At 32.5% G+C, this 13,245-nt stretch overlaps 4 protein-coding genes across 5 annotated transcripts in view; 3 read left to right on the top strand and 1 right to left on the bottom strand.

The window, feature by feature from the left end:
* Positions 1-5,050, top strand: part of LOC100185722 (mutS protein homolog 4-like) — an 8,876-nt gene extending 3,826 nt beyond the window's left edge. The window contains exons 8-16 of the mRNA XM_026837328.1: positions 232-400; positions 731-912; positions 1,258-1,392; positions 1,657-1,785; positions 2,280-2,363; positions 2,924-3,014; positions 3,518-3,659; positions 4,143-4,217; positions 4,541-5,050. Of these exons, the coding sequence (XP_026693129.1) occupies positions 232-400; positions 731-912; positions 1,258-1,392; positions 1,657-1,785; positions 2,280-2,363; positions 2,924-3,014; positions 3,518-3,659; positions 4,143-4,217; positions 4,541-4,712 (1,179 nt within the window). The 3' untranslated portion in view covers positions 4,713-5,050. The remainder of the gene's footprint in view (positions 1-231; positions 401-730; positions 913-1,257; positions 1,393-1,656; positions 1,786-2,279; positions 2,364-2,923; positions 3,015-3,517; positions 3,660-4,142; positions 4,218-4,540) is intronic.
* Positions 1-13,245, top strand: part of LOC101242471 — a 357,398-nt gene that overhangs the window by 332,955 nt on the left and 11,198 nt on the right. The window lies entirely within an intron of this gene.
* Positions 5,047-6,484, bottom strand: LOC104266361. The gene is made up of 2 exons (XM_009862331.3): positions 6,040-6,484; positions 5,047-5,474 (listed from the first exon to the last, which is right to left on the bottom strand). The coding sequence occupies exons 1-2, from the start codon at positions 6,224-6,226 to the stop codon at positions 5,050-5,052; spliced, it is 612 nt and encodes a 203-aa protein (XP_009860633.2). The 5' UTR covers positions 6,227-6,484; the 3' UTR covers positions 5,047-5,049.
* Positions 8,931-10,704, top strand: LOC100175520 (syntaxin-6-like). Its single transcript, XM_002126339.5, has 4 exons — positions 8,931-9,109; positions 9,239-9,408; positions 9,941-10,098; positions 10,489-10,704. Exons 1-4 carry the CDS (start codon positions 9,075-9,077, stop codon positions 10,687-10,689), a joined length of 564 nt encoding a protein of 187 aa, XP_002126375.2. The 5' UTR covers positions 8,931-9,074; the 3' UTR covers positions 10,690-10,704.

Raw genomic sequence — 13,245 nt, 5'->3', positions numbered from 1 at the left:
CATAAACCTGCTAAGTAATTGCTCTAACCCCAGTGGTCCCTTATGGTTTGTCCAAGGTGTCAGCCATATATAAAAATAAATAAATAATTAACCCAGAAAGTTACATACGTGGTAACTTGTAAGCAAGCACAAGGTGTATGAAACAGAACACCTGTGTTATAACGACTGTTATTTGGCCACGTGAGAATAAACAAGTTACATTTATGATTCATTTTATTTGATATATATTAGATAACTGCTTTGTGTATTAACAATACCTTTCTTTTTTCCCACAGTCTTGTAACAGAACTCTTATCAGAAGTGCGGACTTGTATAGGATGTTTATACAACCTATCTGAGATTGTATCTACACTAGATATGCTTATGTCATTTGCTCATGTTAGAACAGTTACTGATTGTGGTAGGTACTTTTATATATATATATATATATAGATGTTTACTTATTTTTAAGGCCGTTGATAATTTAGTTTGTGTGCCTGCCTATAGCCTAGAGGTAATGGGTTCAAGGCTCGTCGCTGCTACCATTGTGGGCGTATATGTTTTTGGGCAAGACACTTAACGACAATTGCTCCAATCCAGTGGTTTCTTAAAAAAAATATGCTTCTTATTAAAAAAATATTAATTTATTTACAATTTAAAACAGAACATCTGTGTAACAACAACTATCGTTTGCCGGCCATGCAAGGATAAATAAAATATCTTAAAAACTTTGTAAAACAACATTTTTTAGTTCGTCCCGAATTTACGGACACTCTGGCAGTTAAAAGTGGTCGGCACCCTGTGTTGGATCGTGTGCTGCCATCTTTGGTCCCAAACAACATATACGCAGCTGATGGGACCAACTTTAGCGTGATTACGGGACCAAATATGAGTGGCAAGTCAACTTATTTGAAAATGATAGCGTTATTACAGGTAGGGTTTTTTTCTTAAAGTTTTAGGAAATTTCTTTTTTAGTTACACTACATTTTTGGGGTAAAGAACCTAACGGCAATTGCTCCACCTTTTGGATTGTCTAAATTGTTGGCCATGTATTAAAAAATAATCACCCAAAAAGTTACATATATGATAACTCGTAAGCGGGCACGAGGTGTATAAAACAGAACACCGGTGTTATAACCACTATTGTTGCTCCGTCATGCAAGAATAAATAAGTTACATTTATTTATTTATATTTACAAACGAATTAAATATATATTCATCAATTAATTGGATACAATCACCATTTGGTAAATTTTTTATTTATTTGTTCATTTCCAGGTGATGGCACAGATCGGATGTTTCGTCCCAGCTGACTTTGCATCTTTCCGCATCTCGGATCAAATCTTCTCGAGGATCGGAAGTGATGACGACATGGAGACGAACTCTTCTACGTTTGTGCTCGAGATGAAAGAGGTTTGGGGGTTGACAGTGAGCATGAGGTGTATGAATACACCATGTGTTTCTGGTGTATAAGAAGACACCCATGTTATAACTTGACAGTAAGTATGAGGTGTATGAATACACCATGTGTGTTTGGTGTATAGGAAGACACCCTCGTAATAACTCAACAGTGAACATGTATACACCATGTGTGTCTGGCGTATAATAAAATCCAACTTCCGTTATACCTCGACAGCGAGCACAAGGTCCATCATATTTACACGCCCCTCCCCCCAGATAAACTACATCTTACAAAACTGCGAAGGCAACAGTTTAATTCTAATCGATGAATTAGGCCGCGGTACATCAACTGAAGAAGGAATTGGACTATGTTGGGCTATTTCAGAATTCCTGCTAGTTCAAAAGGTATTTAGTGTTATAATAACTGTCTATGGTACAGTGGTTTGGCTGTAGCTGAAAGGTTATGGGTTCAAGACTTGATGCTGCTATCATTACGGGCGTGTTTGAATGAATAAATGTAACTTACTTTATGCTCCTGTTGCCGGAAAGACAGTCGTTATAACACGGGTGTTTATACGCCTGTCAGCTTACGAGTTACCATGTATGTTACTTTGTAGGTGATTATTTATTTATTTTTTTTTTTTTTGACAACCCATTAGTGACCACTAACTTGTTTTTTTATAAATAATGGCAATTGCTGTAACCTAGTGGCCCCTTTTGGATTGTATTAAATAGTGACCGACAAAGTTACATATGTGATAACACGTAAACAGGCGTGAGGTGTATGAAACATAACACCTGTGTTATAACGACTGCCATTGGATAATTAAGTGACATCTATTCATCTATTCAATTACAATAACGGCTGTAAAAATCTGAAATGTGTTTTTAATTTTCAGTCTTTCACATTTTTTGCAACTCATTTTCTTGAGTTGTGTCGTTTGGAGACAATTTACCCCAACGTGGAAAATTATCATATGCAGGTATGTTTTGTCTTTTTATCTGTTTTATATTCTATATGGGTAAGATACTACAGCATGGCATGCCATGGGAGCTGAGGTTTAGGCGAGAGTTGGCCCCTTTACCAACATCCAGAGTGCTACAACCTATTAGTGACCACTGGGTTTGAGAACGTATTTTAAGTGTCTTGCCTAAAAATACATAGGCATATCAGTGTCTTCTTATGCACTAGACACACTACACATGGTGTATTCATACACCCCATGCTCACTGTCGAGTTATAACATGGGTGTCGTCTTATACACCAGACACACATGGTGTATTCATACACTTCATGCTCACTGTCAAGTTATAACATGGGAGTCTTCTTATACACCAGACACACATGGTGTATTCATACACCTCATGTTCACTGTTGAGTTATAACATGGGTGTTTTTTTACACCAGATACACATTGTGTATTCATACACTTTATGCTCACTATCAAGTAATAACATGGTTGTCTTTTTATACACCAGACACACATGGTGTATTCATACACCTCATGCTCACTTTTAAGTTATAACATGAGTGTCTTTTTAGATACAACACATAGTATCTGCGAAAGGCAGTTTACGAAAAGTAAGTTACACTTATGTTTTGTCAAAAGGACACACAGAAGAAAAACATTACGGTAAAATTTTGTTAACTTTAAATATGTTTTTAATATGAATATAAATGATATCTCAAATTGGGATCTCATTTAGGACTACATAAATATACTAATATAAATTAAATAAGCCTATAAATTTTATAACACGGGTGTTCTGTTTCATACACGTCATGTCGGCTTTTTTGTGTTAACTAATTGGTTGTCTAAATGATCAACTATAAATTAAAAACTAACCCACAAAGTTACATACATTGTAACTTGAAAGCGGTCATAAAGTTTTTGTAATTGAACACTTGTGTTATAACGACTTTAGTTGCCACACCATGCAAGGATAAATAGGTTATGTTCTTCATTCAATCATTCATAGCTTTAAAGTGGTCACAAGGTGTATGAAACAGAACACCCGTGTTTTAACGACTATCATAACCTTCCATGCAAGGATGAATAACTTACATTCAATCAGGCTTAAATAGGTTAAATTCATTCTTTTAGGCATTACATGAAATAAATATATTATATTCCAGGTCTACAGTTAGCTGAATTGTTCAATTTTCCATCCTCTGTGATGTCACAAGCGCGGGAAATAGCAGCCAGTATGCAAGAGACTTCAGATACGGCTGATATTGTTACAACTGCTGAGAGGAAAAAGGACAACGCTGACTACAGGTGAATTATTGGGGTACTATATGAATGAATGAATCTAACTTATGTGAAGAACTGCCATTCACAAAGTTACATACATGGTAACTCGTAAGTAGGCACTGCTGTTTCACAGCCATGTGGGCATAAGTGATATTCATTCATACTTATATCTATGTATATATGGAAGGGTGGGAAAGATGGGACACCTTTTGATTCTATTTTCTCGTATCATTTGCTAGTAAACAAAGAACATTCAAAGAATTATTAAACTGTGTCCTCACGACTCCCATAGACGGTTGTTGATTGTTTAAAACACGATCAGGATATTTGAATATTATGTGCTAAAGTCGTCCCATTTTCCCCCACCCTACTATATATACATCTAGGTATTGAGATAATCTTAGACTCTAATAGACCTCACACATATAGAATAAATCTCAGCACTGTGACCATTAGTTTTAAAAGGTTTTAAATATTATACAGTTATGATATATTCCAATTTTCTAGATTTGCCACAAAATTACTTCAAGTCTCTAGAAGTTCTAAGTTAAGCAGTGAAGCTTTAAAAGAATATCTGAAAAGGTATGTTAGATTTATATAATAAAAGAAGGTTGTGCTAATGCTATTGGCAGATGTGTCCTTGAGAAAGACACTTAATGGCAATTGCTCCATACCAGTGGTCACTAATGGGTTGTTTAAAGTGCCAGCCATTAAAAAAAAAAATAGAAATAAAAAATAAAAATACAATCACCTACAATGTTACTTAATAAAGCAACTCATAAAAAAACAGGGCCTAAAGAAACACAACACCTATGTTATAACTGTCGTTGCCCCGCCACGTGAAGATAAATAAGTTACATTCATTAACTTTTACGTTTATTATTTGTCTCTGAACTTTTTTTCAGGTTACGAGAAGAGTATGAAAAAGAAATTAGTATAAATATAACATCGCCTAATCCTGATAATGAAACTGGTAAAACACCGCCAGAAGATCAACCGCTTGCCCCCGTCTCTTCCCTGTTTGAGAAGAGCAACTCTGCTTACCAGATGGTGCCAGAGAGCGGTATTTCAGTTTGAATTTTTGTTTGTTTTTTAATTTTTATTTTCTTTTTTTTAACAAAGTTTATTCCAGTTTGACCCATTTTTGTTTGTTTTTTATAAAACAAGGTTTTTAAACATTTTTCTATGATTTTACAAGTACTTAACTTTTTTCTATAGTTTTCTACTATTTGTTAGTTTTTAAGCAGTTTTTTAATAGATTTTACTTTAATTTTATGGTAAAAACAGACATTTTAAGCCTAGTTTAAAACGCTGTGAAAATCTAACTTTTTTTCTTTTTGTTGGCTATTTTTACACGCAGTTTTTCTTTGTCAGTTCTTATAAAGTTTCAGATGAAAATACAGTTTTATATGAGTCAGTGTGTTTGTTTAGTAAGCGCAACGTACAACGCAAAAGGATAACAAGTGACTATCACCAATCCTGTCATAAAAATGAAAAATTTTTCAAATCTTCTGTTTTCTTCGATCTCAAAATCACTCCTCGTTTTTTCCTCCTGGAAGCTCTCCCCTCTCCTCTTCTTTCTCTCTTCGTTTACTCTTTGCTCAAACGCGTCTCTCCTCCCTTCCTCTTGCTCTCTGACTATGTCGTAATAAAGCTCTTTTGCTTTGGTAGGGTGAATTCGGTAAAATCCAGTTTTACGCGAATTATGGAACATGAAATTGTGCAAAATTTCAAATAATTTTTCACACCATGTCTGCTCTACTACGTAATGGGCTGGAATATCTGCCTCAAAATCTGGTTGTATTTTTTGCTGGTGATATTCATTTTCAGATTCTGAAACTAAAAGAATAATGAATGAATGTAACTTGTTTATCATCGCACGTCGGGGTAATGATAGTCGTTATAACACAGATGTTTTATTCATACACCTCGTGTCTTTTTTTATGGAATACTGTTACTATTATAGTAGGGTGGGGGAAGATGGGATACCTTTTTATTCTTTTTTTCCTGTTCCATTTGGTAGTAAACGAATAAAATTCAAAGAATTATAAAACCGTATCCTCACGACTACCATAGACTGTTGTTAAATGTTTAAAACATGATCAGGATATTTGGATATTTTGTGCTAAATGTGTCCCGTTTTCCCCCACCGTACTATGTAACAAAATCACCCAGAAAGTTACAGACGAGGTAATATAATACTCGTGTTATAACGACTGTTGTTCCTTTGCCATGCGAGAATAAAACGGTAACGAAGATCGGAAAAGTTAGTAGAAAAGCGAAAATATTTGAAGTAACGGTAAAACGACATTCGTTATAACACGCTAATGGATAAAATACGAAATTAAGTAATACCGACATAGACTTAAAAAATCACCAAATATTATTCCTATATAATATTTACCATTTTTCGTTTCGGTTTGAATATTACATTTTAGTTTCTGTTTTTCAATTTTTGGGCTCAAGTCCCCGCCCGCTTTTGCTTCTGTCCGTTTTTTCTTAGACTTGGGCGAGTACTTTGACTTTTTCCCTGTATGCCGCTGGCGTAGGTAGGTCGTATCGCCGTTTGCCATTTCTGGAGTTTTTTCCATTGTAAATGAACGAATAAATACGAATTAGTAAGTAAATTAGTAATTTCCCATAGTAATTGGGACATTGATCTAATTATGCGGTCGTAAACTGTCATTATAACGTAATAAAGTGTCTTGTTTTGTATGCCAGTTACCGGAAATTGCTTAAAACTCTTGGAAATCCTTAATGTATGAAATATACGTTGTATTTATATCTTCGAATACAGTAAGATCAGATTAATTAAAATAACAAAGAAAATGATTTTAGCAGCAAAACGATATTCGTTAACTTGAGTAAAAGTGTCGAATAAAAGCGTGGCTGCTAAACCTACAATACGGTAGGCCATGAATTAACTCTTATAGAGTAAAAAGTATTTTTTGAAACCAAATTAATATGTGCGTAAATTTTACACGAAAAAACGGTCGCTATTTTATATAAAATCGCTTGTAAGTAATTTTGCCGTCTCTACTGAATTTATTGTTTAAATGAGTAATAACATAATTTATTATTTATGTCTTCAAATTAATAAAACAATAAAAATAAGACGCAAAATGACAGTCGTTAAAAACACACTACTTGTAAAAACTACTTCAAAATGTGTCAAAATACGCGTAAAATCGTTCGGCTGTGAGCATGGGGTCTCTACCAAATCCGTATTTGGTGTTTAAGTCGGAGATTAAAATATGAATAACGTTTTCCGTGCTAAAACGCGAAAGTTTGACTTCGTGTTTGCATTCAGTATTTACAGCCAACAAATTATGACGTAGGTCGCAATCAGTCAAGCGTGGCAGACGTCTATGACGTCAAAAGGAAACGAGTTTACGAAACAAAGGGGTTTGTGATACCATAAGTGACGCGCGAGACGGCGGTCTCCAGTTTCGGACGCTTCTCCTGCTATCAAGTACTGTTTAGTGTTGTGGAGTTAGATACTGGTTTCGTTTTCAATAGAACAGCAACTGAAAAGTCTATTAGTCAACCTATAGAATTACTTTTTGTGATTTATTTGTTCGATTTTACAACAGCGAAAAAATCTATTAGTCAACCGTATAGAATGGAATATTGAATGAAAAATTATGTTTGTGTAGTTTAGTATATAGAACTTTTCTTAGTTATTTTAAGGGAAACGGCTAAAGTAAGATTTACAACAATAGAAACAGCTAAAATGGACTTAAAGTTTAGCTTAGGTCAATTTTTAGTAGTTTAACTTTTGGGAAAATGGTTCCAGTTAATTTTAAACCAGTTTCAAAAGAGTATAATAGCCTACTGGTCCATTACATTCGATTTTAGAACATTTTTAGCAATTGTTTTTCAGTATTTGTAAGATTTTTTAGTAAACTTGGCTTTATAGAGTTTTGTTTAAGCTATAGATGTTGTAATCATTTTAAAGTTACGTATAATCTGTTTTTGTTTTGTGTATCGTGTATTAAAGTGTTCAAATGCATTCACCACATTAATCAATTAGGTTCTCTATGTTTGACAACTATAAATGTAACTGTATTTTAACAATGTCATCTCAGATTTTACCCTGCTGTTAGGTGTCTATACAAACAAGCAGAGACAAAGTATATTGCATTCACCACATTAATCAATGAGGTTCCCTATGTTTGACAACTATGAGTGTAGCTGTATTTTAACAATGTCACCCCAGACTTCAATAGAAAAAAGTTAAAAAACATGACGCCTATGTTAAGTACATAGAACATAAGTGTCTATTTATAGTTGACCCATTTTCCTTTTCTGTCTTGAAAATACATTAAAACATTGGTGTAGCCTTAAAGCCTAATACCCCTACGGAGTATCCTATTTCAATTTAGTGTCTGTTTTTATGTTTTGAAGTGTGTTTTATGCTCTGGGGTGGGCCAAAGCACTGGAAAAATTGTGTAACATGTTCTGAACTCTGGCTTTTGTAATTTGATCCAATTAATGACTTAGTTGTCGGAAACCTGTTTTGTTGTTGTTTTGCAGCATTGGTTTAGTTTGGGAATAAAATGTTAGTGTATCTCAGAAGGCTTGTAGTTAGGGATGCACATTACAGAATTTCGAATCCATGAGATTCGAATCCTTTTGTATTCGAATCTATTTACGGGATTCGGTATTCTGTTTAATGACGTCATTACACGTCATCTCATATACTATATTAACAATTTTTGAAAGTTATTAATTTTGAAAAAAAATATTTTTGTGTTTGTGGGACTTTCGAGAGTAAACGTTTCGTAACGTCTTTTAATAGCCTGCTATACGTTTCATAACGCAAAAACTACCCAATAGTACAATTTTTGATCATTTTACAAGTCAAGATCCAACAAGGCTGTTATGAAAGGGTCAATAAACTGACTTTTGTGGGTAAAATTTTTTTTTTCCTAAAAATATAAAAAGATTCGAAATTCTAGATTCGGAATTCTAGATTCGAATTAAAGTATTCTAGGATATCCTAGAATACCTAATTATTCTGTAATGTGCATCCCTACTTGTAGTCATTACTCATTACCATTGTAGGCGTAAGTTTCCTTGTGCAAGGCACTTGTTGGCAATTGCTTTAATCAACCCAGTGGTAACTAATTGGTTGTCTAGATTGTCAGCCATACAGTAAAAAAAGATTAACTAACAAAGTTACATAGGTGGTAACTCATAAGCGGGAACAAGGTGTATGAAAAAGAACATCCGTGTTATAATGACTTTTATTTTCACTGTTTAAGCAGCAATTAGCTATTTTTATTATTTTACAGATTTTTAGCCATGTGTTTACTAGGTTTTATTTATTATTGAGTTTTATCGAGAAAAAAACATAGAGTGTAACTGCAAGCTGTGACAATTTCTTCTGTGTTGCCATAAGAGTCGTTTCAAGGAAACTGTGATAAAAGTGCCAAAATGTCAGTAGAAGATCCATTTTTTGTTGTGAAAAGGTAAAATTGTGATACTATATTTGTTATTATGTGTTATATTAATTTATAAACCGAGTATTTGTCTACGAAACACAAACACATGTAAATAAATAAATTCACTAAAGATTAAAAAAAAATGTTTTTTTTTAGCGAGGTAGAAAAATCCATAAACAATTGTCGGGAATTGCACTCCCGGTGGCGAGACATGCTAAACGAGACGAAATCAATGAAGCGTGGAGACTACGATAAAGTTAGCAACGATTTACGAAACGGGCTCCGAAGCATTGAGTGGGATTTAGAAGATTTAGACGAAACAATTGATATCCTTTAAATATTTATTATAATTTTAAACTTAAGCTATTTATTTGTACTAGTTTTTATGTATTTGTACTAGTACTAGTTGTATTTGTACTGTACTAGTTTTTATGTATTTGTACTAGTTTTTTAGTATTTGTACTAGTTTTTATGTTATTGCTTGGGTAATGGGCCAACTCTGGACAAAATTTATTATAGTTTTAACTAGTTATGGTGTAATATTACCAGTTTTAATGCAGTGTTGGACCAACTCTGGCCTAAAAATGTCATGTTTTATGATCTCATCCATATAAAACTAGTACTTATTCTTTTATTTATTTAATGGCATGCCTTTAGAACAATGGATACAGGTTCAAATCTTGGTGTTGCTACCATTGTGGGCGTATATGTCCTTGGGGAAGACACTTAATTACACCCCTTATGATGTCTCATTTTAACGGCAATGCTACATAACCCATTAACCGCCCCCAAAATTTAACCGACTTTCAAAAACCATTCATCCGTATCAATATATTGACCCCTTAACCCCATCTTCACGCATCGTCGAATGCAACCCCGCCAAGTTCCGAATAGACGGATCTGAGTTGTCTGCTCGACGAGATTTTATCTCAGCCACCAGAAACCGAATCGTGGAAATGAAAAACGAACTAAATGACCCCCAGGCTAAAGCAAAAGCTGATAAACTCTTAAGAAATGTAAGTGATATTATAATATGAGTCATACTATTTAGTTTTTGTCAAAATCTGGGCCGACATTGCTAAAATGTGGTTACACTCATAGTTGTTGCACATAGGAAACCTCGTTGATTAATGTGGTGAATGCAATATACTTTAGCTCTGCTTGTTTGTATAGACACCTAACAGCAGGGTAAAATCTGGAGTGACATTGTTAAAATACAGTTACACTCATAGTTGTCAAACATAGGGAACTTCATTGATTAATGTGACGAATGCAATATACTTTGTTTCTCCTTGTTTGTATAGACACCTAACAGCAGGGTAAAATCTGGTGCGACATTGTTAAAGTGCAGTTTAAATACAGTTTATTAAATTTATAGCCTATAAAACTATCTTTTTATTATACAGAACCTTCTTCAAAATGGTTTAAACCATAAAAAAGACAAAGACAGATATTCTAGACTCCATATTGCCAACGAAAACGAAAACAATGCATTTATAGATGACCACCAGCAAAAACAACAGGTATATAATATGCCTCGCTGCATTACAATAACATTAATCTATTTTAAACTCATTTCGACACACTTTGTATGCCACTTTACATAACAATGCTAATAATTAGGTATTAATTGGAAAATTAGTGCAAAAAATTTTATATTAGTTTTAAGTGTGTGAAATTGTATGTGGCACTTTAAACTATTATTATTTGTTTGCAATTCGTGAAAAAATTTGAAATTTGAAATTAAGAACTTGAGCGTATTAATTCAACATAACTTATTTACTTATATATACAATAAAAAGTAGAAGAAATTGATATTTTGCCATGCAACTTTTAAATTAATTTTGCGTTTAAAAGTGATCTGAAATTATACGATTTTGAATCTTATTGTAATTTTAAAAAATGTAAATTTTCAAATTCTTAAATAATTCTCTTTTTTTTCAAATTCTCTTTTTTTTGAAAAAATGCACGACTGTAGATTACAATTTTGGGCTAAGATATAAATCCTGTCACTTAAGTTTATGACATCATAATACTTGTAGATTAGAGAGGATGTCGTACTTGGCTGAACCAGTAATCTTAAAACCATAATAATACATGGCATAGTTATGATTTGAACACACGTTTAATCCTATTATGTTCGCTCTGCTTATTATTTCTGTCACATTTATCATGAAATTAATTCAGAACAATTTATTTGATTATTACAGAAATCGAGACTGTAATAATGTAGTGTTATTACTAGATTATTTTGTAGTCCTGTTTTGGCTTGTTTTATTAAGTTTTAATTTTTAAATTTTAAACTGCAAGAGGTAACTGTGTTATTTTGGTAATTAATATAGCATTGCAATAGCTGTTTAAAAACTGTTGTTTAGAAATATAAAATACCCTATGCTAATATTGTAGTTTAAAAAATAATAAAAAAATTCTTTATATATATATATATATATGTGTGTGTCCTTTTAAATTAGATAACTTAATAAAGACAAAACGAAAACACACTGTAAAAAATAGTTTACCAAACTAAATAGTAATACAGTCTACAGCAAATAACATCAGTGGTGTTACTGTACAACACAATAGTTTGTACAGTGTACTTAATAAAATGAGTTATGTGGTATATAAGTTGACATTATGAAACAGCTGTTCAGTTATACTGTGTATGTATAATATATAAATACCTAAACAGATACAGCATACTCGTATGCCCTTGAAACATCTCAAAATAGTTGAATATTTGCACACCAGGGTCCACAACAAGGTCAAACGAGTGCCTATGCGCTCTTATCAAAATGTTAACAGTAATAGATGACCTGACATATATTGATTTTTGTATGTATGTATGTATGTATTGACCCAACGTACCAGCTGGAACAAAACAGAAATTGTATTACAAAACACAAATTTTCGAAAACAAAAAGAAAATGGTTGATGCAGAAATACAACTGTTGTTAATAAAATTCTAATTACATTTTTTAATGCTTTTTTTCGTAATTCCTATTAATAATTTGTCCTGGTATATATATATATATATTAAGTACAGCATTTTTGTACACATTGGTGTAGCATATATATATCTACTTTCCATTTTTTTACCATGTTTGAACCAAATTGCTTGTTTTATTATGGCAGGGTAGCATATTTTAACTGTTCTGTTTTACACTATATATATAATTTTTATCACAAATTGATTTATATATTAAAAATATTATATATTCAAAAAAGAGTTACATAATAATTGTAATTGGTATTCATTTTGTAAAACAAGTAAATATATATATATATATATGTATATAATAATAATATTGCATTTAAAAGAAAGTATTCCCAAATCTCAAATGTATTTTGACTGTAAACTGTCTGTCATTAAATAGGTCACATTATATTACATGATCTATTTAAGTAGTTTAAATTCCACTTTAAACAGACCAGAAAATGGCTTCTATACCATATGGTGCATTTCCTAATAACATTATTTTAGGATTCGGTGCTAGTAACACATAACAGACAAAAATCAAGTCTAACTAGTTGTATAATAAAAAGCGATAGTAGGGTGGAGGAAGATGATGGGATACCTTTAGCATATAATATCTAAATATCCTGATTGTGTTTTAAACACATAACAACGGTCTATGGAAGCTATGAGGATACGGTTTTATAATTCTTTGAATGTTCTTTGTTTAGTACCAAATGGGACGAGAAAATTTAATGAAAAAGTTTCCCAACTTTCCCCACCTTATTATAAATATTTCACCTAAACTGGCATTGTCAGGCTATGCAAAAAGCATGAAATATTATAGAATAGGTCTTGTTATTTAAATATTTTTTAAATAACAACTCATAACACGAATTTAAAAAGCTTCAACGATTGAAAGGTTAAGCATATGCTTTATTAGTCTATTAAGTTATTGTTTTTCCTCACATTTCTGGCCTTGAAAGGGCTATCTAATAATGTGTTTGTGTTTAAATTTGTACATTTCTCATACATTTCAATGTGACCTTTAAATTTGTTAATAAATGTAAAAATATTTATTATTGTAACAGCTTAAAAATGACTGTGACATTTTAGTGTACGGCTTAAATTTGCTACGATTAATTTAAGATGACATTTCAGTAGTTTAGGACAAATTATTTAGTTATGGATTACAGTAACATTTATCATG

The sequence above is a fragment of the Ciona intestinalis genome, chromosome 13, assembly GCF_000224145.3.
Source record: "Ciona intestinalis chromosome 13, KH, whole genome shotgun sequence".
Classification (NCBI taxonomy): domain Eukaryota; kingdom Metazoa; phylum Chordata; class Ascidiacea; order Phlebobranchia; family Cionidae; genus Ciona; species Ciona intestinalis.
The sequence above is the reverse complement of the archived record's forward strand: the minus strand, read 5'-3'. Positions and strand labels throughout refer to the sequence as shown.